Source organism: Homarus americanus, unplaced genomic scaffold (assembly GCF_018991925.1).
Source record: "Homarus americanus isolate GMGI-L3 unplaced genomic scaffold, GMGI_Hamer_2.0 scaffold32583, whole genome shotgun sequence".
Taxonomy (NCBI): domain Eukaryota; kingdom Metazoa; phylum Arthropoda; class Malacostraca; order Decapoda; family Nephropidae; genus Homarus; species Homarus americanus.
The window spans coordinates 636,521-664,469 of NW_024713129.1; the positions used below are offsets into that span (position 1 = coordinate 636,521).

General features: G+C 44.3%; 1 protein-coding gene across 1 annotated transcript; it reads right to left on the reverse strand.

The window, feature by feature from the left end:
• Positions 1 to 1,805: 1,805 nt before the first annotated feature.
• On the reverse strand, positions 1,806 to 27,870 carry LOC121865841 (trichohyalin-like). Its single transcript, XM_042365395.1, has 7 exons — positions 27,669 to 27,870; positions 27,217 to 27,481; positions 26,774 to 26,915; positions 5,437 to 6,017; positions 4,306 to 5,158; positions 1,995 to 4,213; positions 1,806 to 1,905 (listed from the first exon to the last, which is right to left on the reverse strand). The coding sequence occupies exons 1-7, from the start codon at positions 27,868 to 27,870 to the stop codon at positions 1,806 to 1,808; spliced, it is 4,362 nt and encodes a 1,453-aa protein (XP_042221329.1).
• Positions 27,871 to 27,949: the final 79 nt, after the last annotated feature.

Consider the following 27,949-nt stretch of genomic DNA (forward strand, 5'->3'; position numbering starts at 1 on the left):
ACCCTGGCCTATTCTCCTGCCTGGTCTATTCTGCTGCCCTGGTCTGTTCTCCTACCCTGGCCTGTTCTCCTGCCCTGGTCTGTTCTCCTACCTGGTCTGTTCTCCTGCCTGGTCTGTTCTCCTGCCTGGCCTGTTCTCCTACCCTGGCCTGTTCTCCTGCCTGGTCTGTTCTCCTGCCTGGTCTGTTCTCCTACCTGGTCTGTTCTCTTACCCTGGCCTGTTCTCCTGCCTTGGTCTGTTCTCTCTTACCCTGGTCTGTTCTGCTGCCCTGGTCTATTCTGCTGCCCTGGTCTGTTATGCTGCTCTGGTTCTCGCGTTCTGCTGTCCTGGTCTGTTTGTCTGCTTTAGTCTGCTATGCTGCCCTAGTTTGTTCTGCTGTCCTTGTCTGTTCTGCTGCCCTGGTCTGTTATGCTGCTCTGGTTCTCGCGTTCTGCTGTCCTGGTCTGTTTGTCTGCTTTAGTCTGCTATGCTGCCCTAGTTTGTTCTGCTGTCCTTGTCTGTTCTGCTGCCCTGGTCTGTTCTCCTACCCCTGGCCTGTTCTCCTGCCTTGGTCTGTTCTCCTGCCCTGGTCTGTTCTCCTACCCTGGTCTGTTCTCTTACCCTGGCCTGTTCTCCTACCTGGGCTGTTCTCCTACCCTGGCCTGTTCTCCTGACCTGGTCTGTTCCCTGCCTGGTCTGTTCTCCCTACCCTGGACTGTTCTCCTACCCTGGCCTGTTCTCCTGCCCTGGTCTGTTCTGCTGCCTGGTCTATTCTGCTGCCATGGTCTGTTCTGCTGCCATGGTCTGTTATCTGCTTGGTTCTCGCGTTTTGCTGCCCTGGTCTGTTCTGCTGCCCTGGTCTGTTATGCTGCTCTGGTTCTCGCGTTCTGCTGTCCTTGTCTGTTCTGCTGCCATGGTCTGTTATGCTGCTCTGGTTCTCGCGTTCTGCTGTCCTGGTCTGTTTGTCTGCCTTAGTCTGCTATGCTGCCCTAGTTTGTTCTGCTGCCTCTGGTCTGTTCTGCTGCCCCTGTCTCCTGGTCTGTTCTGCTGCCCTGGTCTGTTCTGTTGCCCTGGCCTGTTCTCCTGCCCTGGTCTGTTCTGATGCCCTGGTCTGTTCTGTTCTGGTCTGTTCTGTTGCCCTGGTCTGTTCTGCCCCTGGTCTGTTCTGCTGCTCTGTTTTTTCTGTTGCCTGGTCTGTTCTCCTGCCCTGGTCTGTTCTGCTGCCCTGGTCTGTTCTGTTGCCCTGGCCTGTTCTCCTGCCCTAGTCTGTTCTGCTGCCCTGGTCTGTTATGCTGCCCTGGGGTGTTCTGTTGCCTGTCTGTTCTGCTGCCCTGATGTATTTTTCTTGCCCTGGTCTGTTTTCCGGCCCTAGTCTGTTCTCCTACCCTGGTCTGTTCTGCTGCCCTGGTCTATTCTCTTACCTGGTCTGTTCTCCTACCCTGGCCTGTTCTCCTACCCTGGTCTGTTCTCCTGCCCTGGTTCTCTACCCTGGTCTGTTCTCCTACCCTGGCCTGTTCTCCTGCCCTGGTCTGTTCTCCCACCCTGGCCTGTTCTCCTGCCCTGGTCTGTTCTCCTGCCCTGGTCTGCCCTCCACCTGGTCTGTTCTCTCACCCTGGTCTGTTCTCCTGCCCTGGTCTGTTCTCCTACCCTGGTCTGTTCTGCTGCCCTGGTCTGTTATGCTGCTCTGGTTCTCGCGTTCTGCTGTCCTGGTCTGTTTGTCTGCCTCAGTTTGTTCTGCTGCCCTAGTTTGTTCTGTTGCCCTGGTCTGTTATGCTGCTCTGGTTCTCGCGTTCTGCTGTCCTGGTCTGTTTGTCTGCTTTAGTCTGCTATGCTGCCCTAGTTTGTTCTGCTGTCCTTGTCTGTTCTGCTGCCCTGGTCTGTTTGTCTGCCTCAGTTTGTTCTGCTGCCCTAGTTTGTTCTGTTGCCCTGGTCTGTTATGCTGCTCTGGTCTGTTCTGCTGCCCTGGTCTGTTCTGCTGCCCTGGGGTGTTCTGCTGCTCTGGTCTGTTCTGTTGCCCTGGTCTGTTCTGCTGCCTGGTCTGTTCTGCTGCATGGTCTGTTCTGCTGCTCTGGTCTGTTCTGCTGCCTGGTCTGTTCTGCTGCATGGTCTGTTCTGCTGCCCTGGGTGTTCTGCTGCTCTGGTCTGTTCTGCTGTCTGGTCTGTTCTGCTGCCCTGGGGTGTTCTGTTGCCCTGGTCTGTTCTGCTGCCTGGTCTGTTCTGCTGCCCTGGGGTGTTCTGCTGCCCTGGGGTGTTCTGTTGCCCTGGTCTGTTCTGCTGCCTGGTCTGTTCTGCTGCCCTGGGGTGTTCTGTTGCCCTGGTCTGTTCTGCTGCCTGGTCTGTCTGTTGCCCTGGGGTGTTCTGCTGCCTGGGGTGTTCTGTTGCCCTGGTCTGTTCTGCTGCATGGTCTGTTCTGCTGCCCTGGGGTGTTCTGTTGCCCTGGTCTGTTCTGCTGCCTGGTCTGTTCTGCTGCCCTGGGGGTGTTTGTGTTGCCGTGTTGTTGTTCAGCTGCCCTTGTTCCCTTGCTCTGCTGCCCTGGTCTGTTCTTCTGCCCTTGTTCCCTTGCTCTGCTGCCCTGGTCTGTTCTTCTGCCTGGTCTGTTCTGTTGCCCTGGTCTGTTCTGCTGTCCTGGTTTTCTTTTTATACTGCGCTGTCCTAATTGTCTGCCCTGGTCTGTTCTGCTGCCATAGACTGTTCTGTTGCTTTGGTCTCTTCTGGTACCCTGATTTGTTCTGCTGCCCTTGTCTATTCGCTTGTCCTGGTGAGTTCTGCTGTCCTGGTTTGTCCTGCTGTCCTGGTTTGTCCTGCTGTCCTGGTCTGTTCTGCTGCTCCTGGTCTGTTCTGCTGCCTGGTCTGTTCTGCTGTCCTGGTCTGTTCTGCTGCTTTGGTCTGTTCTGTTGCCTTGGTCTTTTCCACTACTCTGGTTGTTTTGTTCTGCTGCTTCTGGTCTGTTCTGCTGCCCTCTGTCTGTTCTGCTGTCCTGGTTTGTCCTGCTGTCCTGGTCTGTTCTGCTGCTCCTGGTCTGTTCTGCTGCCTCGTCTGTTCTGCTGCCATGGTCTGTTCTGCTGCCTTGGTCTGTTCTGCTGTCCTGGTTTGTCCTGCTGTCCTGGTCTGTTCTGCTGCTCCTGGTCTGTTCTGCTGCCCTCGTCTGTTCTGCTGCCATGGTCTGTTCTGCTGCCTTGGTCTGTTCTGTTGCCATGGTCTGTTCTGCTGCCTTGGTCTTTTCCACTACTCTGGTTGTTTTGTTCTGCTGCTCCTGGTCTGTTCTGCTGCCCTCGTCTGTTCTGCTGCCCTCGTCTGTTCTGCTGCCATGGTCTGTTCTGCTGCCTTGGTCTGTTCTGCTGCTGGTCTGTTCTGCTGCTCCTGGTCTGTTCTGCTGTCCTGGTCTGTCTGTCTGTCCTGGTCTGTTCTGCTGCTTTTGTCTGTTCTGCTGCCCTCGTCTGTTCTGCTGCCCTCGTCTGTTCTGCTGCCATGGTCTGTTCTGCTGCCTTGGTCTGTTCTGCTGCCTGGTCTGTTCTGCTGCTCCTGGTCTCTTCTGCTGCCCTGGTCTGTCTCTGGTCTGTCTCTGTCCTGCTTTTGGTCTGTTCTGCTGCTCGTCTGTTCTGATGCCTTGGTCTGTTCTGCTGCCCTCGTCTGTTCTGTTGGTCTGTTCTGCTGCCCTCGTCTGTTCTGCTGCCTTGGTCTGTTCTGCTGCCTTGGTCTGTTCTGCTGTCTCTGTTCTGCTTCCTCGTCTGTTCTGCTTCCTGCTCTGGTCTGTTCTGCTGCCTTGGTCTGTTCTGCTGCCTGGTCTGTTCTGCTGCTCCTGGTCTGTTCTGCTGTCCTGGTCTGTTCGTCTGTCCTGTTCTGCTGCTTTGGTCTGTTCTGCTGCTGCTGATCTGTTCTGCTGCCCCTGGCTGCTGTCTGTTCTGCTGCTGGTCTCTGCTGCTGTCTGTTCTGCTCCTGTCTGTTCTGTCTGTCCTGTCTGTTCTGCTGCTTTGGTCTGTTCTGCTGCTCCTGTTCTGCTGCCTCGTCTGTTCTGCTGTCCTGGTGTCCTGCTGTTTGGTCTGTTCTGCTGCTCCTGGTCTGTTCTGCTGGTCTGTTCTGCTGCCATGGTCTGTTCTGCTTGGTCTGTTCTGTGTCCTGGTCCTGCTGTCCTGGTCATGGTCTGTTCTGCTGCCTTGGTCTGTTCTGCTGCCATGCTGTTCTGCTTTCTGTTCTGCTTGTCTGTTCTGCTCCTGGTCTGTTCTGCTGCCCTGGTCTGTTTTGCTGTCCTGGTCTGTCTGTCTGTCCTGGTCTGTTCTGCTGCTTTGGTCTGTTCTGCTCCTGTCTGCTGCTGCCTGGTCTGTTTGCCCTCGTCTGTTCTGCCTGGTCTGTTCTGCTGCCCTCCCCTGGTCTGTTCATGGTCTGTTCTGTTGCTGGTCCTTCTCTGTTTGGTCTGTTCTGAGTGCCCTGGCTGCTGTTCTTGCTCGTCTGTTCTGCCTCGTCTGTTCTGCTGTGGTCTGTTCTGCTGCCTGGTCTGTTCTGCTGCTCCTGGTCCTGGTCTGTTCTGCTGCCCTGGTCTGTTTTGCTGTCCTGGTCTGTTGTCTGTCCTGGTCTGTTCTGCTGCTTTGGTCTGTTCTGCGTCTGTTCTGCTGCTCTGTCTGCTGCCCTCGTCTGTTCTGCTGCCTTGGTCTGTTCTGCTGCCCTCGTCTGTTCTGCTGCCTTGGTCTGTTCTGCTGCCTTGGTCTGTTCTGCTGCCTTGGTCTGTTCTGCTGCCTTGGTCTGTTCTGCTGCCTTGGTCTGTTCTGCTGCCCTCGTCTGTTCTGCTGCCCTCTGTCTGTCTCTGCTGCCTTGTCTCTGCTGCCTTGGTCTGTTCTGCTGCCTTGGTCTGTTCTGCTGCTCTTGGTCTGTTCTGCTGTCTGTTCTGCTGCTCCTCTGTCTGTTCTGCTGCCTTGGTCTGTTCTGCTGCTCCTGTTCTGTTCTGCTGCCTTGGTCTGTTCTACTGTTCCCTTTCGTCTGTTCTGCTGCTGCTTGGTCTGTCTCTTTGTCTGTTCTGCTGCCTTGGTCTGTTCTGCTGCCCGTCTGTTCTGCTGTGTCTGTTCTGCTGCCTTGGTCTGTTCTGCTGCCCTCGTCTGTCTCTGCTGCCCTGTCTCTCTGCTGCTGCCCTCGTCTGTTCTGCTGCCTTGGTCTTTTTCCACTACTCTGGTTGTTTTGTTCTGCTGCCCTGGTATGTTCTGTCTGTCCTGTTTCTCTTGTTCTGCTGCCCTGGTCTATTTATCTTCCCTGGTCTGTTCTGATCCCTGGTTGTTTTGTTCAACTGCCCTGTCTGTTCTGCTGCCCTGGCTGTTTTGTTCTGTTGCCCTGGTTCTCTTGCTCTGCTGCCCTTCTTGTTTTGGTCTGCTGTCCTGGTTCTCTTGTTCTGCTGCCCTGGTCTGTTCTCAACCCTGCTTGTTTTGTTCTGCTGCCCTTCTTGTTTTGTTCTGCTGCCTGGTCTTTCTCAACCCTGCTTTGTTTTGTTCTGTGCCCTGGTTCTCTTGTTCTGGTGCCCTGTTCTCTTGTTCTGCTGCCTGGTTCTCTTGTTCTGGTGCCCTGGTTCTCTTGTTCTGTTCTCTTGTTCTGGTGCCCTGGTTCTCTTGTTCTGTTGGTTCTGTTCTGCTGCCTGGTTCTCTTGTTCTGTTCTGTTCTGTGCCCTGGTTCTCTTGTTCTGCTGCCCTGTTCTCTTGTTCTGCTGGTTCTCTTGTTCTGGTGCCCTGGTTCTCTTGTTCTGCTGCCCTGGTTCTCTTGTTCTGCTGCCCTGGTTCTCTTGTTCTGCTGCCCTGGTTCTCTTGTTCTCTGCTGGTTCTCTTGTTCTGCTGCCCTGGTTCTCTTGTTCTGCTGCCCTGGTTCTCTTGTTCTGCTGTCCTGGTTCTCTTGTTCTGGTGCCCTGGTTCTCTTGTTCTGCTGTGGTGTTCCTGGTTCTCTTGTTCTGCTGCCCTGGTTCTCTTGTTCTGCTGCCCTGGTTCTCTTGTTCTGCTGCCCTGGTTCTCTTGTTCTGCTGCCCTGGTTCTCTTGTTCTGCTGCCCTGGTTCTCTTGTTCTGCTATCCTGAATGTTTTAGTCTTCAGTTTTGATTGTTTTCTGTTGTGACTTTTTTCTCGGTTACGTTTCTCTCTCTCTCTGAACATGATTTTGTCCTCCATGGTTGTCTTACTACCATGGTTTTGCCTTTCATGTCTCTTACTACCATGAATTTGTCTTCCTTGGTCACTTTACGAGCATGGTCTTGTCTCCCACGGTCATCTTATTACCATGAACTTATCTACCATGATACTGTCTTCTATGGTCACATTATGAGCATGGTCTTGTCTCCCATGGTCGTATTACTACCATGAACTTATCTACCATGACCCTGTCTTCCATGGTCGTATTACTATCATAAACTTATTTCCCATGGTTGTCGACTTACTATCATGTCGCGCTGTGTTCCTCAAAAACATCTCTCATTCCTGTTTTTCGTACGAAGTCTCGCCTCTACTACCTCTCGCTCTTCCCTCCTGGATGACGTTGTTTTTCCCAGCTTGTTTTGTCTTTGTGACGTTTTTGCTGCTGATTCGGTTTGTTTTTCTTCAATCGCTTGTTATATTGTGGTTATTTTCTCTCTCCTGTCCTCTTTGCACCGTATTCATGATATGTTTTTGTTTTTTCGTTGTGTGTGTGTGTGTGTGTGTGTGTGTGTGTGTGTGTGTGTGTGTGTGTGTGTGCGTGCCTTGTTTTGTTCACATACATTGTACACGTTACTGTTCTCTCTCTCCCGATACCATGTGAAAGCTGAGTGTATTTGTCTTACCAATGATGGTTCCTGGTCCAGTATTTGCCGCTAAGTAACTTTTCTTATTTTGTTCCGTCTCTCTGTCAGTCTTAACTTATCTTCTATTCTTACATTATATGTAAACTTTCTGGTTATGTTTTTTTCGTAACCTTCTCTATATATTTCAATTCCTTGGTAATATATAAACTCCTTGGCAACACATAAACTCCCAGGTAATAAAGAAACTCCCTGACAACAGATAAACTCCTTGGCAATAAATAAACTGCCTGGCAAAAATAAACTCCCTGACAAATAATAATCTGTCTGGCAATAAATAAACTCCTTTGCAACATATAAATTATCTGGCAATAAATAAACTCCCTGGCAACACGTATACTCCCTGGCAACACGTAAACTCCCTGGCAACACATAAACTCCCTGGCAACACATAAACTCCCCTGCAATAAATAAACTACCTGCTAATAAATAAACTGCCTGGCAATAAATAAACTTTCTGACAAATAATAAACTACCTGGCAATAAATAAACTCTCTGACAAATAATAAACTGCCTGACAAATAATAAACTGCCTGGCAAATAATAAACTGCCTGGCAATAAATAAACTGCCTGGCAATAAATAAACTGCCTGACAAATAATAAACTGCCTGGCAATAAATAAACTGCTTGACAAATAATAAACTGCTTGACAAATAATAAACTGCCTGGCAATAAATAAACTGCCTGGCAATAAATAAATTCCCTGACAAATAATAAACTGCCTGGCAATAAATAAACTACCTGGCAATACTTACATGTTTTTCCAACTTTCATGACTTATAATGCCACTCACTTAAACTTTCTTGGTTCTAATATTTGTTGACCTTAATTTCTTATTTTCCCTAATTTCTTCTTGAGTCTAGATTGTATTTGACATTAACTTGAACTTTACCATAGCTTGTTCTTAACACAAAATTGTTTAGTCTTTCTTAACTTTTTTTTTAACTCTACCTCGTTCTTGTTTTCTTAAAATATTCCTAACAGTAACTTGATTTCACTTCCTTAACTTGTTCTTGATATTAATATGTTCTTTCCTCCATAACATATTCTAGAAACTAATTTATTCTTGATTCAAATTTTTTCATTTCTCATTAACTACTTATTGTCACTAATTTTCTCTTGTCTCAATAACATGTTCTTGACGTTAACTTGTTTTTAATACCATCTTGTTTCTTCCTCCTCTAACTCAATCTCTACACTCACTTGTTTCTATCACTAACCTGTTCTTTCCTCATTAACTTAATCATGATTTGTTCTGGTTTTTAACTTTTTGTGCAAGAGATAGGAAACGTAGGACTAGGGTGTGTTTTCCTGGGGCTGGGATAGGGCATGTAGCTGAGAGGATAGATAGGGTTTTGTCAGGGGAGGGTACCAAGCCAGTAGTGTGTCTTAGTGTGGGAGGTAACGACATAGGAAAGGTTAGGAGTGAGGAACTTTTCAAGAGGTAAAGGGAGGCGCTGGGGAAGGTTACACAGATAGGGGAGGGATCCCGATAATATGTGGTGTCTTGCCTAGAAGAGGAGTTGGTCGTGAATGGCTGTCCAGGGCAATTGCTATAAATTGACGACTGGAAAAACATTGTGTAAGCAATGGTTGGACATTCATTGATAACTGGCAACCATTCTATGGCAACGACTACCTGTACAGTCGTGACGGAGTACACTTGTCTTGCGTGGGGGTAAAGACGTTTTTTTTTTTATTGGGCACCCCCTTACATCCTTGTGTAAGGTGAAGCGCAGTAGCGTTTACAGCGCCAAACAGGGAAGCATGCTAAGTCCATGCTTGCCTTTATGTCTCACGAGTTAAGGGCGTAGAAGCCTGAAGAGTCAGTGGTTTATGTCATCAAGTTATTGGAAGCTCCAACAACTTTCCCTGAATACGAATTCGCAACTTTCGATTTACACCAGGTACCTACTTTATTGCCAGGTGAACAGGAACTAATGGAGGCTAGGAAGTAAGTCCAAACAACTTCCACTGACCCGGGAATCAAACCCGTGACATCTCGCATGCGAGGCAAGAACGGTACCGGTACCGGTACCGATCCCCCGGTAAAGACGTTGTCTGCATCCCTGGAGCGTGAAATTGTCACTCCAAAGGAGGGGGGGGACGCCAGTAGAGAGAGGTCGGGGTAAGTTTGAGTAAAAAAAACAAGCAGGTCCTGGGGAGTAAAATTGGTTACTCAGGACAAGGGGTAAAACAGGACCAGGGAAGGGTAGGTTTAAATGTATACTATACAGACAGTAGGAGCGTTAGAAATAAAACAGACTTGCTGAGAGCTGTAGTATGTACCGAGAATGTAGACGTCATAGCAATCACCGAAACTTGGATGAATCTAGCGAGCAAAAACTTTTTATCAGAGTACCACATAGAAGGGTACAAACTTTTTCACAAGGACAGGGAAGGTAGGAAGGGGGGCAGGGGTCGCACTCTTCGTCAGGGATACATTAAAATGTTGTATTAATAATTCAATAAAGGGTGAAATTGGAAGCGAGTCTGTGTGGGTAGAAATTGCGGAAGAAAGAGAAAAACTAATTATGGAAGTGATTTACAGGCCTCCAAGTCTTGGGAAATTAGCAGCTCAGCCCAATGACAGGAAATGAGTAGGGCAGCAAAATACAACAACCTGTGCATTATGGGAGATTTCAACTTCAGAAATATTGACTGGGACAACATTGTAGGCGACTATGAATCTGAAGACTTCCTAGACGCAGTCCAGGACAATTTTTTGAAACAACTAATTGCAGAACCTACTAGAGGTAACAATATATTAGACCTAGTATTAACAAATAAAGAAAATATTATCAGAGATATCACAATAGGGGAAGAACTAGGGAACAGTGATCACAGAGAAATCAGGTTCACCCTAAATTGGGAAACGAAAAACAATGACAATATGGTCAGAGTCCCAAACTTTCGATTGACGGATTATCAGGGGTTAAGAAGGTACCTAGGTGAGGTCGCCTGGGAACAGTCAGGTCAGTCCCCAGTAGGAATGGGTGAGGTCACAGGTGGCACAACAATTGATCATGACTATAATATATTCACTTGTTTACTACGTAAAGCACAAGAACAAAATATACTATACAGAAAAATTAGGTCAAATAAGAATGAGCCAAGGCGGATGACCAGAAAACTTAAACATGACATAGGAATAAAGAAAGGAATTTATAAGAAATTAAAGGGAGGGGAGGAGCAGCTCAGAAATAGGTATAATGAACTATCTAGGAATGTAAAGAATAATGTAAGGAAGACGAAGAGGGACTATGAAATCAAAATAGCAAGAGAATCCAAGGCAAATTACAAGGGATTTTTCCAGGTATATAGGGCTAAGGTCAAGGACAAAGTTGGGCCCTTAAAGTCAGGAAGGGGGTAAGTGATCGATGACAGTGAGGAAATAAGCAAAGCATTCCTACTTTTTATCGGTTTTCACAGAAGAAATTCACGAGGAAATTCCAGAGGTGGAACTGATATTTAGGTGAAATGAAGAAGAGAAAGTAAAGAATATCACTATCATATAAGAGGATATTCTTAAGAAGATAAATGAATTAAAGAAGACAAAATCCCCAGGGCCGGATGAAATTTTCCCTCAAGTTTTGAAAGAGTGTAAGGAACAGTTTAGCGGACCCCTCGTAAATTTATTTACAAAATCATTAGACATGGAAGTTATGCCAGACTTGTGGAAACACGTAAATGTAGTACACATATTCAAAAAGGGAGACAGAGCATCAGCGTCAAATTACCAGCCGATTAGTTTGATGTCAGTAGTGGGGAAATTTCTTGAATCAATTATAGCAAATAGCATCCGATCGCATTTAGAGAAAAGCAATTTAATCTACGACTCTCAACATGGGTTTACAAAGTGAAAATCTTGTCTAACAAATCTGCTGACGTTTTTTAGGAAAGTCTTCGAAGTAGTAGATAATGACGAAAATTACGATGTTATTTACTTAGACTTTAGCAAAGCGTTTGACAGAGTACCGCATCAGAGGCTTCTGAGAAAAGTTAAGGCTCATGGTATCGAGGGGAAAGTTTTGAGTTGGATAAAATCATAGCTCACCAAGAGAACACAGAGGGTCAGCATAGATGGTGTTAAATCTGAGTGGGGTTGTGTTACCAGTGGGGTTCCCCAGGGGTCAGTACTGGGCCAACTGTTGTTCATAATCTACATAAACGATCTAAATACTATGATCATCAGTGACATAAGCAAGTTTGTGGATGATACCAAAATAGGGCGGCCGATTAATTCAGGGCAGGATGCAAATGCACTGCAGGAAGATTTAAAAAACTGCAGGAGTGGTCAGAAAAATGGCAAATGAAATTCAACACCAGCAAGTGCAGCGTACTGAATATTGGAAGAACAAATACTGTCAATGTATACAGTCATAACAACATCAACCTAGAGAAGTTGACTTGTGAAAGAGACTTAGGGGTACTTGTAAGCCCGGACCTTCGGCCTAGAAAACAGTGCGTTAGCGTTCGAAATAAGGCAAACAGAGTATTAGGTTTTATATCTAGAAGTGTAAGTAATAAGAGTGCAGAGGTCTTATTGCAACTATATCTTGCGCTAGTCAGGCCGCACCTCGATTATGCGGTTCAGTTCTGGTGCCCTTATTATAGAATGGATATCAATTCACTGGAGTCGGTGCATCGAAGAATGACGAAAATGATTCCGGGACTTAGAAACCTTCCATATCAAGATAGGTTAAAGAAAGTAAACTTGCATTGCCTAGAAAGACGAAGAATGCGGGGAGATATAATAGAAGCATTTAAGTGGGTGAAAGGAATCAATAAAGGCGATGTAGATAAAGTTCTTATAATATCCTAGCAGGATATAGGACTCGTAGCAACGGATTTAAGTTGGATAAGTTTAGGTTTAGGAGGGAGATAGGAAGGAACTGGTTCACAAATAGGGTGGTGGACGAGTGGAACAAGCTTAGCAACTTTGTAGTAAGTGCTGAAATGCTGGAAAGTTTTAAAAGGAGGCTAGATAGATTAATGGATGATAGAGAGTGGTAGTAACTCTCGACAGGAGCTGCCATGCACAGGCCAACCGGCCTATTGCAGACTCCCTATTTTCTTATGTTCTTAACCACAGGGAAACAAGAAAACACCCACCGCACACCAACACCACCACACACGCAAAGAAGCTTAAGAGAAAGGGCGACATGACTAGTCAAGTCAGGTAAAAAATATGGGATGTCATGTTTATGACCTGACCTCATGTTGAGTAAGGTCACCCTGTGTACTTAAGCCTCTCTCTGTCCATGTAATTCAGTTGCCTTTGAAGATGTCTTGAATAAAGACGAAAGCTAAGGTGCTCCATTGTTTCCCTTTTCCCTGTGTGATTTTATCAAGATTTATCTTATTCACGTTTTCATTGTGGATCTACATATATATATATATATATATATATATATATATATATATATATATATATATATATATATATATATATATATATATATATATATATATATATATATATATATATATATATATATATATATATATATACGGGCATTAGCCCTCGGGCACAGGTCATTTTATAAAGACCCTCAATAAAATATTATAAATAACAATTAAAATAAAGAAAATACTAATAATACTAATCAAAAGTTATGAAAATTTTAATAATAATAATATTAGAGTGCCATAAAAAATAAAGAGTTAGAAATTATTTATGTATTTTTTGTTGTCAAAGTAAGAGAAACAATTGAGTCCTTCCAATTGTGTGTAAATGACACAATTGACAAGAGAGGAATAAAGGAGAAAAACTATGAAGATTAACAATAAAAAGAAGAAAATCGTTATAAATTTCAATCTGTCGAGAGAGGCGAAGGGAGACCGCCGTGTGACTAACAACAGACAACAAGCCTATTGAATGAATGACAACTGGACCAAAAACGTTACAGCAGATAGCAGCTGGAGTGAATAGAAGCTGGCATTAAGAGTTAGACCAGGTGACAGCTGGAGAAATATTACAATGCAATAACAGCTGGAGCGAGAATGTTACATTGAATGGTCACTGAAGAAAGTGTTACATTGGATGACATCTGAAGAAAACCTCACAGCTGAAGCAAATATTTGTGGAGGAGGTGGTGTTGAGAGTGAAGCTGGGTGGAGGAGGTGGTGTTGAGAGTGAAGCTGGGTGGAGGAGGTGGTGTTGAGAGTGAAGCTGGGTGGAGGAGGTGAGGTTGAGAGTGAAGCTGGGTGGAGGAGGTGAGGTTGAGAGTGAAGCTGGGTGGAGGAGGTGAGGTGGGTGAGGTGAGGTTGAGAGTGAAGCTGGGTGGAGGAGGTGAGGTTGAGAGTGAAGCTGTTGGAGGAGAGTTGAGAGTGAAGCTGGGTGAGAGTGAAGCTGGGTGGAGGAGGTGAGGTTGAGAGTGAAGCTGGGTGGAGGAGGTGGTGTTGAGAGTGAAGCTGGGTGGAGGAGGTGAGGTTGAGAGTGAAGCTGGGTGGAGGAGGGTGGTGTTGAGAGTGAAGCTGGGTGGAGAAGGTGGTGTTGAGAGTGAAGCTGGGTGAGGAGTTGGTGTTGAGAGGAAGCTGGAGGAGGTGGTGTTGAGAAAAGCTAGGTGGAGGAGGTGGTGTTGAGAGTGAAGATGGGTGAGAGTGAAGCTGGGTGGAGGTGGTGTGAGAGTGAAGCTGGGTGGAGGAGGTGAGGTTGAGAGTGAAGCTGGGTGGAGGAGGTGGTGTTGAGGTGAAGCTGGGTGGAGGAAGAGGTGTTGAGAGTGAAGCTGGGTGGAGAAGGTGGTGTTGAGAGTGAAGCTGGGTGGAGGAGGTGAGGTTGAGAGTGAAGCTGGGTGGAGGAGTTGGTGTTGAGAGTGAAGCTGGGTGGAGGAGGTGAGGTTGAGAGTGAAGCTGGGTGGAGGAGGTGGTGGAGAGTGAAGCTGGTTGGAGGAGGTGGTGTTGAGAGTGAAGCTGGTTGGAGGAGGTGGTGTTGAGAGTGAAGCTGGGTGGAGGAGGTGGTGTGAGTGAAGCTGGGTGAAGGTGGGTGAAGCTGGGTGGAGGAGTTGGTGTTGAGAGTGAAGCTGGGTGGAGGAGGTGGTGTTGAGAGTGAAGCAGGTGGAGGAGGTGGTGTTCGGAGTGAAGATGGGTGGAGGAGTTGGTGTTGAGAGTGAAGCTGGGTGGAGGAGGTGAGGTTGAGAGTGAAGCTGGGTGGAGGAGGTGGGTGAGAGTGAAGCTGGGTGGAGGAAGAGGTGTTGAGAGTGAAGCTGGGTGGAGAAGGTGGTGTTGAGAGTGAAGCTGGGTGGAGGAGTTGGTGTTGAGAGTGAAGCTGGGTGGAGGAGGTGGTGTTGAGCGAAAGCTAGGTGGAGGAGGTGGTGTTGAGAGTGAAGCTGGGTGGAGGAGTTGGTGTTGAGAGTGAAGCTGGGTGGAGGAGGTGGTGTTGAGAGTGATGCTTTGTGGAGGGGGTGTTAGAGTGAAGCTGGGTGGAGTGTTGAGAGTGAAGCTGGGTGGAGGAGGTGGTGAAGCTGGGTGGAGGAGGTGGTGTTGAGGAAGCTGGGTGGAGGAGGTGTTGAGCACGTGGAGGAGGTGGTGTTGTGAAGGTGGAGGAGTGTTGAGAGGAAGCTGGGTGGAGGAGGTGAGAGTGAAGCTGAGTGAAGGAGGTGCTGTTGAGAGTGAAGCAGGGTGGAGGAGGTGGTGTTCGGAGGAAGTGGGTGGTGGTATTGGGAGGAAGCTGTGTGAAGGAGGTGGTGTTGAGAGTGAAGCTGGGTGGAGGAGGTGGTGTTGAGACTGAAGTTGGGTGGAGGAGGTGGTGTTGAGAGTGAAGCTGGGTGGAGGAGGTGGTGTTGGGAGTGAAGCTGGGTGGAGTAGGTGGTATTGGGAGTGAAGCCGTGTGGAGGAGGTGGTGTTGAGAGTGATGCTGGGTGGAGGAGGTGGTGTTGAGAGTGAAGCTGGGTGGAGGAGGGGGTGTTGAGAGTGAAGCTGGGTGGAGGAGGTGTCGAGGAGGAAGAGGAAAAAATAAAGAGCGGGGAAGAGCAGCAGTTCCTCCTAAAATATTCACAGTGATGCTGCCTTGTGGGCCAGGAAGTGATGGGCGGGCGGGGATGAGCTACACCCCACCCTCGACACAAGCAGCAAGGGGGGTGATGGTGTGGAATAGGAAAAGAGGAGAATTCAGGAAAGAGAAGGATGGAATGGGAAGGAAAGTGAGGAGGAAGAATCAGGATAAACACCAGACATGAGACAGATATATCAATTGGGAACAAAATGAGAAGGATCAGGAGGAGTACATGGAGAGTGTTTTCACTGAATTACATAACAACACACGGAATATCCTAGTAGGAGTAATCTACAGAAGACCCCACAATAATGGAAGACATTTTCTTGAAAATTTTCGGAGCTTATCTCTATCATAAGTACAGAGAGGAAACTCTGCTAAATTACGGGAGATTTCAACTTTGATCTATTAAAATCAGAAACCGACACCTCAGTATTAGACCTTCTTGCTACCTGTTATTCTAAGCTCTTCTTCAACACTATAACCAAACCCACTAGAGTAACTGTCACCTCTGCCACTGTGATAGATCACATTTGGACTAACAACACTCCTAACAATCTTGCAAGTGGAATTATTTATAAAAAATAAATCAGAACACTTCCCATTTTTGCCATGTATAAAACAGCCACAAGACCTGAAAGGTCTAGTAGAGTCTCGGTACAATACAGAGACTACTGCACCGACAAAATGCTCCTTTTTGAAAACAACCTAATGAATGCTAACTGGGATCTTGTCTATGCCTCCGACAACCCTCACGTGAACAGGTGCAACTCCTCTTCCATCTTCAATGCTTGCTTTGATAAATGCTTCCCCCTCAAGACTAAGTCAGTGAAAATTGTATCCATTTCCAAACCCTATATCACAAGCGAAATTAAGATAATGATAAAAGAATAATACAAACTCCAAAGCAACTTTGCAAAAACACCCATAACTTTTAGGGATGCTTACTGAAGTATCAGAAATAGAGTAACTCAAGCAGTTAGAAATTCCAGACGTAGTTATTATACAAATAAGCTCCAGTCAGCATCAGGCGACGGTAAGAAAACCTGGAATGTCATAAATTCTATTCAGAACAGGAACACTCAGCCTTCGGCCTCCCACTCAGTTTTTATGATAAATGATTCAGTTGTAACGGAACCCTCCCTCATTGTCCTCATTGTCAACCACTTCAATTAATATTTTATTAATGTCAAAAATCTTGCAGAGATCATCCCTGACCACCATGAGGAATTTAGAGCCTACCTGCAAAACAGACAGCAAAATGGGCTGTTCTTATCCCCTGTCACAGCTGATGAGTTACTGGCTATCATAAAAATGTCCAAAGGTGCAGGAGCAGGCGAAGACAATATACCAATGAGCATCATTAAAAAAGTAGCCCACTTATTACTACCTGTTCTCCTACACATTTGTAACTCCTCCTTCTCTAGTGGTGTCTTACCGGACAAACTGAAAATTGCTAAAGTTCACCCAGCATATAAAAAATCTGGGGAGAAAGATCCCTTCAAGAATTACAGCACCATATCAGTCCTCCCAGCCTTGAGTAAGATACTGGAGAAGCTAGCATGTAGTAGACTAAATTCCTTCTGCAATGCCATTAACATCTTTACAGACTCCCAGTTTGGATTTAGAGCTAGAAGGTCGACTGAGAGTGCTCTGCTATCCTTTACTAATGACATCTTAAATTCCTTTGATGACAGTCAGTTCACAGTCGATATATTCTTCGACCTCTCTAAAGCTTTCGATACTGTCGACCATACCATCCTCCTTTCAAAGCTTGAACATTACGGCATTAGGGGCCTGTCCCACAATTGGTTTACCTCATATCTGTCCAACAGGATGCAGTATGTCTGCTATAATAATCACCAATCTGACTCCTCACCAATCTTGTATGGCGTCCTCCAAGGTTCCATTCTCGGTACAGTACTGTTTTTGTTGTACATAAACGACATAGTCCACACCAGCACACTCATAAAATACAACATATTTGCAGACGATAGTAATCTCTATACCAGCAACTCAGACCTCCATTCCTTGATGAGAACTATGAACACTGAATTGACTAAAGTCAGGACCTGGGTAATACGTAATAAAGTGACCTTAAACCTTGAGAAAACCCACTACACGATCTTTCACAGAAAGAAAAACTTACCCCCAGACTTGGACCCCCTGTACCTTGATAATACAGTCCTCAAACGCGAACAAAATATTAAATTCCTCGGAGTTATTGTTGATGAGTAACTTAACTGGAGAAACCACATACAAGCCATTCGCAGTAAAGTCAATAAACAGTGCGGTATCATGTATCACACTCGACAGTCACTCACTCCCACAGCAATGAAAGAAATCAATCAGATCTTGTTTACCAACACCTGATACACTGTCACGCACTATAGGGGGAGGGCTTTGGATCTTCAAAAACACAATCCCTGGTTACTGCACAAAATAGAGTTGTACAGACAATGACCTACTTGAAAAGACAAAACAAATCACACAAACGAAAAATTTGCTGAATTGAAAATGTAAAAATTCGTAGATATTAACACCTACTGCTGTGCCCTTTTTGTTTATAAATCTATCAATCACTTGCTTGACAATAATTATTTCCAGTTCCGGAATAAGCGGAGATACAACTTAAGGAACCCAGAGCTATTAACACCACCCACCATGCGCTCCTCTCAGTCCCAGACCTCCATAAAATATCATGGTGTGAAGGTGTGGAGCAACTTACCCCCACACATCCGAGCAAACACTACGCTCCCTTCCTTTAAATCATCTTTTAAAAAATATCTATTGTCTAAGTATTAATATTTCTTGTAATACCTACTATATATTTGCCAACTAGACATAATCCTGACAGCTCTGTCCTTTTGTTCAACCTTAATAGTGTACAACCCATGTTTTACTGCTCCCCATTATATTTATGTTTTTCAATTCCACTGTAATTTATGTGTATACTTATAATAAAAAAAAAGAATAATAATAAATAAATAAAATAAATAAATATTGAAGTGATAACCCTTGTAAAATTCCGAGATGTTCTTATTACCACCATGCTATTCCAGATGTTAATAAATGTTACATAATACTTCCTTGAGATAAATGTATGTATCATGTGCCAACAGGAGAGCTCAGGTTCTCAACTGGCTCAGCCATGTTTATATTGTTATTATTATCCACTCTGTATCTGTGTTTTTCTGGCTAAATAAACAGTTTCAATTCAAAATTCAAAAGGAGAGAGATGGAGAACACAGGGGATTATGATGGAGGAAGAAGTTCAGTGAAGGAAATGGTGAAACACACACACACACACACACACACACACACACACACACACACACACACACACACACACACACACACACACACTCCTTGCAGCTGAAATACTACACCCGATCAAGATAAGCTAGTCAAATGGGTGGAAATGCTAAATAACAAGAAGAAAGTAGTGATGCGAAACAAAATGATACAAAAGTTACTGAAGAAAATCGAAGAGAGAATAAGTGAGGCAGAAACTACATATAATAGATGACAGGAGCTACAGATATTATGTGTGGAATATTGCAAGAATAAATAGAAACAGACAATAGGGAAGCAGTGTGAAAGTGTGACGGATAGGAGGAAATCAGAGGTAAATCTTTAGTAAGACAGTACAATGAGACACCTCGACCTTTTGCTTTCTGACTCTTTCTTCACACAATAAAGGCTGTTGAGACTACCACAGACACAACATGGTTCAGAGATGCGGATCATAGCCCTTGTCAACCTCCACCCTGGCCCCACCATCACCATGCATGTCTCCAACATCTTCCAGTCTGACCGACTTGTCATCTTGCATCACCTCACTGTCACCCTGCATGAACCACCATTTGCCCTGCACGACCTTTTCACCACTTTGCACCACCCTGCATCATCCTACCTTCACCCATCATCTATCACCAACAACATCCTAATATCACCTTACACTCCCATCACCCTGAATCATTCCATCATCACCTGCATCACCCTACAAATGAAGGCACAATTACCCTGCACTACCATCATTACCCTGCATGCCCCTACCATTACCCTACATCACACTACCATCACCCTGCATCACAATACTATCACCCTGCATCATACTACTATCAACCTACATCACACTACTATCACCCTGCATCACAATACTATCACCCTGCATGCCCCTACCATCACCCTGCATCACAATACCATCACCCTGCATCATACTACTATCACCCTACATCACACTACCATCACCCTGCATCACACTACTATCACCCTGCATGCCCTACCATCACCCTGCATCACAATTCCATCACCCTGCATCATACTACTATCACCCATCACACTACTATCACCCTGCATCACATTACCATCACCCATCACAATTCCAACCCATCATATGCATCACAATACTATCACATCACCTACATCACTACCATCACCTGCAACACATTACCATCACCCTGCATCACAATACTATCATCCTGCATCACACCATCACACCATCACACTACTATCACCCTGCATGCCCCTACCATCACCCCTGCAACACAATACCATCACCTGCATCATACTACTATCATCCTGCATCACACTACTATCACCATCACACTACCCATCCACTACTATCACCCATCACCATCACCCTGCATCACAATACCATCACCTGCATCACAATACTATCATCACCATCACCCTACCATCACCCTGCATCACACTACTATCACCCTGCATCACACCATCACCATCACAATACTACATCATCCATCACACTACCATCACCTGCATCACACTACTATCACCCCATCATTACCATCACCATCATCACCATACTATCATCCTGCATCACACTATCATCACCCTACATCACTACTATCACCATCACCATCACCTGCATCACAATACTATCATCATCACACCATCACCCTGCATCTCATCACCCTCACCTACCATCACCCTCTCGCATCACACTACCATCACCCTCATTACCATCACCCTCACACTACTATCACCCATCACATTACATCTGCACTCACTACACCCTGCATCACACTCACCATCACCCTGCATCACTACCACCCTCTCACCATCACCCTGCATCTCACTACCCTCACCCTTCGTCACTCCATCACCCCGCATCTCACTACCCTTCGTCACCCTTCGTCACACACCATCACCCTGCATCTCACCACCTCACCCTTCGTCACGCCTACCATCACCCTGCATCTCACTACCCTCACCCTTCGTCACGCTACCATCACCCTGCATCTCACTACCCTCACCCTTCGTCACGCTACCATCACCCTGCATCTCACTACCCTCACCCTTCGTCACACTACCATCACCCTGCATCTCACTACCCTCACCCTTCGTCACGCTACCATCACCCTGCATCTCACTACCCTCACCCTTCGTCACGCTACCATCACCCTGCATCTCACTACCCTCACCCTTCGTCACGCTACCATCACCCTGCATCTCACTACCCTCACCCTTCGTCACGCAACCATCACCCCACATCACGCTATTATCACAACCCTATGTGTCTAGGTCCAAACCTACCCCAAAAGACACAGTGCTAGACAAAGTGATATTGCTAGTGCGAGCTTTAAGTAGACTTAATGAGTTACTCTTTAGGTGACCCAAATGCTCAGTCATGGCTGATGAATAAAATCTTAGATGAAAGGAACCAACAGAAACACCTAGGTAAGTCTACCTTATTTACATATAATTGCAAATAACAGGTACAGTCTCGTTCAAGATTCTTCAAACACTGCTGGAGACAGCTGGTAACTCAAGGCCGTACGGAAAAGGTACGGAATTGCGGTACAATATTTTTACCGTACTGTACGGTACGGAAAAATTTAGGGTACGGTACGAAATTAAGAAACGGTATTTCTTACAGGTACGAAAAACGAAAAAAATATTGTACCGTACCGTACTGCCAGCCTTGTCTACAGGTTGCTGGAAATCTTACGTCTTTTATTGCCAGGGGTGTTAACCACAGTAAAACACAGGAATTTCGTGCATTACTTGTACACTATCCTATACTGTTGGTACCTGACCATTTATTTTTTTCCATCAGGCATAGATATAAGTCAACAGGAAGACCAGACAAGGAACTTGGGACTGAATATATATCGCCAAAAACTTATCCTTTAACTTAGAGAAAGACTTTGTACTTCCGGGTTCACAAAGTGAGAGTTGGGTATATATTATCTGCTCATTATTCGAGGTTAGTCTGTCGATGTCAGCGAAGTTAAGGCGTAAGAAAAACTACGGCTGGTCTTGGCAGAGTGTGCGGGAGGACAAAGAAGTGTGAGTGATGGCTGGCTGGACCTCATCCCCTCCTGTGTGTCCACACAAGAAGTGCTGCTTTTCCCTTGTTTCACATTGAACTTGTGTATTATAGCTCTTTGTTCTTTTTGGCTCTATTGATAAACTAATTCTCGCATGTCAGTAACATACTTGATAAAGTTTCTTGTGATTTATGTTCATCCTGTACTAAATTATGAAAAAATAACATTAATTGACAATAGGTTATGTGACACTAATCCTTCTTTAATATTCCAAAGTAGACACAATTAATTCATTATCCGAATAACTCAGTAAATATCTAAATTATTAAAGCATAGGTAAGTAGAATTTCGAAGAAAATTTTACATTTATTAACTAAGCAGCACAATACGAATTAATAAAAATGGATTTCAGTTTTTGACAGGCAAGAAGCACCAACATACTACTGGGCACCGACCTGTACCTCACCAGACCCAACAATAATTATCCAAGTCCTTAACACAGTGTACTGGTGTCACAATAGCCACATGTTAGATCAATTCTTATTCCGATTCCGTTTCAGAAATAATAATAATCTGACATGCGTATTATCCTGTCACTCCGTTTCCACTATTCGTATAGTATCCTGTCAAGAGTTTTATAGTCTGACCACTTTTAGTAAGAAGGCTCCAGATGAGTTTTGTCTTATCAAGCAACGTTTCGCTAACTCCTCCTATTGTTGGGATCTGACGCAGGTCTACAGCTGTGACACTATCACGTCCAAAGTGTGTCTACAGATTTGTAGATTCACACAAAGGCGTTTAATCAAGATAATATCACTTTGGTATATTCCCTTTGAGGATAGGCATCTGCCACAGACTAATATTATGATGTGAACGTAAAAAACAATATGTTTTTTTATTTAATCGCACTAACTAGAGAACTGCAACTATAAATACTATATTCTACTATACTTACTGCTATCCAGGTTGAGGAAAACACACTTCAAAATCTGGTAATGAGTGTGTACGTGTGAGTAGAGAAAATCTCACCATCCTGTCGGTGAGTTATGTTCCACTATCGCTAAAAAAGAGCTACAGTTGTCTATTTCACAATCTCTGTCAACCGAAACATTTGCAGATATTTTATTAAAGATTTAATGTGTGTCGATTCGTCAATATCAACATTCTTGAATTAGAATAATAACTGAAGACCTTGTAAGTTACGTAATTAACTAATAAGTATCTGTTAGTCTGATATTAAAGAAGGCATAGTCCCTTCCTCAGCTGAAAAAATAAACACACCAAATTATATTCTGTATCATTAGCACTTTAGCAAACGTTCTCCTGAGTGAGCTAAATTACACGTGGTGGAACAAAAGTGCATTCAAGGCTTCCGTTCAGTTCAGCCGGGAGGATGCTCAGCTGAGGGTCTTATTATGTGCTGTAGTGGATTAAGCTCCAAGTGATGGTGTGAGTGATGGAAGGTTCACAGCCTCCGGCTCCGGCTCTTATATGAGGCTTCCGGGGATGGCGTGAGTGGTGGAAGGTTCACAGCATCTGGCTTTCATACGAGCCCCAAGGACTGAACGTTAACATATAAAGAAAAAGAGGGCTGAAGGAGCTATGACAAGGATCAGTAGTGCTAACGCCACCGTAGATCGGTCATAAGCTCCGTCAGTGAGAATTTCTTGAAAGACACGGATAAAGGGGCAAGCAGACTGTCAATTATGAGGTGCATTCATAGAGCTGACTAACACAACTATGAGGATTAAAAAAACGTATGGTTAAATTGGAGCTAATACAGTATTTGCAATATCTTACACACACACACACACACACACACACACACACACACACACACACACACACACACACACACACACACACACACACACACTCACACACACACAACCTTGGGACCCATGTAATGTGTGTGCGTGAACGTTCAAGTCTGTAACAGCTTCCACTTTGTAGCTATGGTTGGAATAAGCAGACATACTTTGATATTTATTAATATTGATATCAAAATATGCAGATACAGCATGGACATTAATAACAATATTGACATGGCTGAGCCATGTACAGGTAGTAGGTAGTAGGCAGCTACCAAACAGGGAGGCACTACCGCCTGGGAAGATATTGGAAGCATAATGTGTTGTCTAATGGTAGACCCTGCTGCTATATGGCATCACAAAAATTGTGACCAAGTCCCAGGTTGTTGATCTGACTTTCTGCCTCATTTACACGCAATTGCAGGGCCTCAATTGTTTCTCATACAATTGACAACACAACATACAGTATATTGTTTCTCATTTTTTATATATTTTTTATATTATTATTGTTGTTGTTGTTGTTGTTGTTGTTGTTGTTGTTGTTGTTGTTGTTGTTGTTGTTGCTGTTGCTGTTGCTGTTGCTGTTGTTGTTGTTGTTGTTGTTGGTGTTGGTGTTGTTGTTGTTGTTGTTGTTGTTGTTGTTGTTGTTGTTGTTGTTGCTGTTGTTGTTCCCCAGGCCCGATGTGGGTCAGTGACCTGTGCCCAGGTTGGCTATTCCCCGTAAAAAAAAGAAAAAAGAAATAGAGCCTGAGCTGATATATACTGTACATTTATCTCAAAGAATTATTATATATCATTTAGTATCTGGATTAGTACACGTAACATGATGATAGGAAATAGATATGAGAATGATACCACGATTCTCACTTTTTTTTACATGGAGTTGATATGTACATAAGAACATAAGAACATAATAAAATAAGGAGTCTGCAATAGACCGGGTGGCCTGTGCATGGCAGCTCCTGTCGAGAGTTACAACCACTCTCTATGGTCCATGAATCTATCTAGCCTCCTTTTAAAACTTTCCAGTGTCCCAGCACGTACTACAAAGTTGCTAAGCTTGTTCCACTCGTCTACCACCCTATTTATGAACCAGTTTCTTCATAACTCCCTCCTAAAAATAAACTTATCTAACTTAAATCCCTTTGCTACGAGTCCTGTCCTGCTCGGATATTACAAGAACTTTATATATGTCTCCTTTATTGATTCCTTTCACCCACTTAAATAATTCTATCATATCTTCCCGCATTCTTCTTCTTTCAGGGATGCAAGTTTAGTTTCTTTAATCTATCTTGATATGGAAGGTTTCTAAGTCCCGGAATCATTTGTGTCATTCTTCACTGCACCGACTCCAGTGAATTGATATCTATTCTATATTAAGGGCACCAGAACTGGACAGCATAATCGAGGTGCGGCCTGACTAGCTCAAGATATAATTGCAATATGACCTCCCCACTCTTATTACTTACACTTCTAGTTATAAAACCTAATACTCTGTTTGTCTTATTTCGAACGTTAACGCACTGTTTTCTAGGCCGAAGGTCCTGGCTTACAAGTACCCCTAAGTCTCTTTCACAAGTCGAATTCTCTAGGTTGATGTTGTTTAGGCTGTATACATTCACAGTATTTGTTCTTCCAATATTAAGTACGCTGCACTTGCTGATGTTGAATTCCATTTGCCATTTTTCTGACCACTGCTTTAATCTATTTAAATCCTCCTGTAGTGCTTTTGCATCCTGCCCTGAATTAATGTGCCCCCTATTTTGGTGTCATCCGCAAATTTGCTTTATGTCACTGCTGATCCCAGTATCTAGGTCGTATATGTAGATTACGAACTAGAGTGGGGTCAGTACTGATCCCTGGGGAACCCCACGATTTACACAGCCCCACTCCGATTTAAGACCATCTACGCTGACCCTCTATGTTCTATCGGTGAGCCATGATTTTATCCAATTTAAGACTTTCCCCTCGATACCATGAACCTTAACTTTTCTCAGAAACCTCTGATGCGGTACTTTGTCAAACGCTTTGCTAAAGTCTAAGTAAATAATATCATAATTTTCGTCATTATCTACTACCTCATAGACTTTCCTAAAAAACGTCAGCAGATTTGTTAGACAAGATTTTCCCTTTGTATATCCATGTTGAGAGTCGTAGATTGATTTGTTTTTCTCTAAATGTGCTCGGATGCTATTTGCTATAATTGCTTCAAGAAATTTCCTCACTACTGACTACAAACTAATCTGCCAGTAATTTTAACCCTGATGCTCTGTCTCCCTTTTTCAATATGGGTACTTCATGTGCCTCTTTCCACAAGTCTGGTACAACTCCCATGTCTAATGATTTTGTAAATAAATTTACGAGGGGTCCGCTAATCTGTTCCTTACACTCTTTCAAAACTCGAGGGAAAATTTCATCCGGCTATGCAAATTTTGTCTTCTTTAATTTAATTATCTTCTTAAGAACATCCTCTTTTCTGATAGTGATATTCTTTAGTTTCTCTTCTTCATTTCCCCTAAATATCAGTTCCACCTGTAGCATCTCGTGAATTTCTTCTGTGAAAACTGATAAGAAGTAGCTGTTTAATGCTTTGCTTATTTCCTCACTATCATCAATTACTTCCCCTCTCTCTAACTTTAAAGGCCCCAATTTGTCTTTGACCTTTGTCCTATATACCTGGAAAAAACCCTTGGAATTTGCCTTGGATTCTCCTGCTATCCTGATTTCGTAGTCCCTCTTTGGCTTCCTTACATTTTTCTTAACATTCCTAGATAGTTCATTATACCTATCTCTGAGATGCTCATCCCCTCCCTTGAATTTTTTATAAATTCTTTTCCTTATTCCTATGCCATGTTTAAGTTTTTTGGTCACCCACCTTGGCTCATTCTTATTTGACCTAATTTTTCTGTATGGTATATTTTTTTCCTGTGCTTTACGTAATATACTAGTAAATTCAGCATAATCATGATCAATTTTTGTGTCGCCGGTGACCTCACCCATTCCTACCGGAGACTGACCTGACCGTTCCCAGGTGACTTCACCTAGGTACCTTCTTAGCCCATCATAATCCACCGATCGAAAGTCTGGGACTCTGACCATATTGTCATTATTTTTCGTTTCCCAATTTAAGGTAAACCTGATTTATCTGTGATCACTGTTCCCTAGTTCTTCCCCTATTGTGATATCTCTGATAATAGTTTCTGTATATGTTAATACTAGGTCTTATATATTGTCACCTCTAGTAGGTTCTGTAATTAGTTGTTTTAGAAAATTGTCCTTTACTGTGTCTAGGAAGTCTTGAGATTCATAGTCACCTATAATATTGTCCCAGTCAATATTTCTGAAGTTGAAATCTCCCATAATGCACAGGTTGTTGTATCTTGCTGGCCTACTCATTTCCTGTCATATGGGCTGAGCTTCTTCTTTATCAAGAATTGTGGGCCTGTAAATCACTCCCGTAATTAGTTTTTCTCTTCTTTCCTCAATTTCTACCCAGGCAGACTCGGTTCCTATGTTACCCTTTATTGAATTATTAATACAACATTTTAATGTATCCCTGTACTGCTTAGGACCAATCTGTTCATGACCATGTGGTGGGTTAGCCAAAGTGGGAGGAGGTATTTTATCATCCACCGGAAGTCAAGAGCGCAGTCACTTGAGTTGCTAGTTATTTAATTGTTGTTATTTATATGTTTCCATTGTTATACTATGTATTTTAGCTCATATTAATTACATATTGCACTCCCATGAATATTATGACTTTCTCCTATTTAAAACCTTGCCTTGTGGTATATGTAAGCTAGGTAAATTAAATAACGTTTATCTGGCTTGTGCTGATGAGCGGAGTTTACTTGATCGTCTCCTCCGTTCTACACCAACCTCACCTCACTTGAGGACACTCTGGTTCCAGCTCTTTCCTGTGCAGCATGTCTGTCTCTGTCCCTGTTCCAGCTCTGGCCTGTAAACATGACTGTTTTGGCCTCTCTCTGTTCTCATTCTGCACCATGTGGCTAAGGTTTATTCTTCCTGTCCTAGGGAATGTTAGGGGGGAATTAGTGATGCTTATGCTGGACTCCCAATTAGGTATACAAACAAATACATACACTAAAAAAGAACTTAAACCTAAATTAAAATTAAGAAGTCACCTTAACACCACACTCTATGCACGAGAGAGGTTGTCTCCAAACAGATTCCCACAGCCTCGTTTGTGTTTCAGTTTTAAGTGGAAGGGCTGTAGAGCCAGAGCCCACCATAACATAAATGCATTTTTAAATTTAACTTGGATTGTGATCAGTGAAAGAATATATGGGGTAAGCACTGGTAGAGAGATACACTTTAATCTTTTCAAAGGCTAAGACAATTCCTAATGTCTCCTTTTTAATGCTGACATTTGCCTTTTGATAACACTCAAATTTCTGTGAGAAATAGAAAATAGGGTGTAACACTTTATCAGAGGCCTCTTGTAGGAGTACAGCACCATCACCATAAACACTAGCATCGATGTGGAGAAGAAACAGGTTCCAAAGATCCGGTACCTGAAGCACAGGGGCACTCGCCAGGAGGTTCTTTCGGTTCTCAAGGACCCTCTGGCAATCATCTGTCAAAAGAAAGACCCTTTGTGAGCTTTAAATGTCAGTCAGAGGAGCAGCGACCTGAGAGAAATTCCGACAAAAACGGCGGTAATAGCCAGCCATGCCGAGAAACCCCCATCACTCCCTTCTTGTCGAAAGGTACAGGGCAGTCCATGATAGCCTTCACCTTCGCAATAATAGGACAAACCTGACCTTGGCCCACCACATGTCCAAGGTAGGTGTTATGTGCATACCCAAACTCACTCTTGGGAAGGTTAACCGTCAAGTTGGCTGGAGACCGGATGGTAAACAACGCCCGAAGTCGTCGTACGTGCTCCTCCCAAGTATCACTCTTGATGACGAGGTCGTCCAAGTAGACCCGAATACCAAGCAGGTCAGCCGTCAGGTAATTCATCAGACGCTAGAAGGTCCCAGGGGCATTCCTCATGCCGAATGGGAGAACCATGAACTCGAAGAGTCCAGAAAGAGTGATG

Bases quoted from the DNA above. Each gene is read 5' to 3' on its own strand.
- LOC121865841 (XM_042365395.1), bottom strand. From the start codon at position 27,870: ATGAATTACCTGACGGCTGACCTGCTTGGTATTCGGGTCTACTTGGAC. The intron at 26,916-27,216 runs GTATCTCTCTAC...AACATTCCCTAG, and splicing joins GCCTTTGAAAAGATTAAAGT to GACAGGAAGAATAAACCTTA. The intron at 5,159-5,436 runs GTTGAGAAAGAC...AGAACATACCAG, and splicing joins ACAGAACAAAACAAAGCAGG to GGCAGCAGAACAAAACAACC.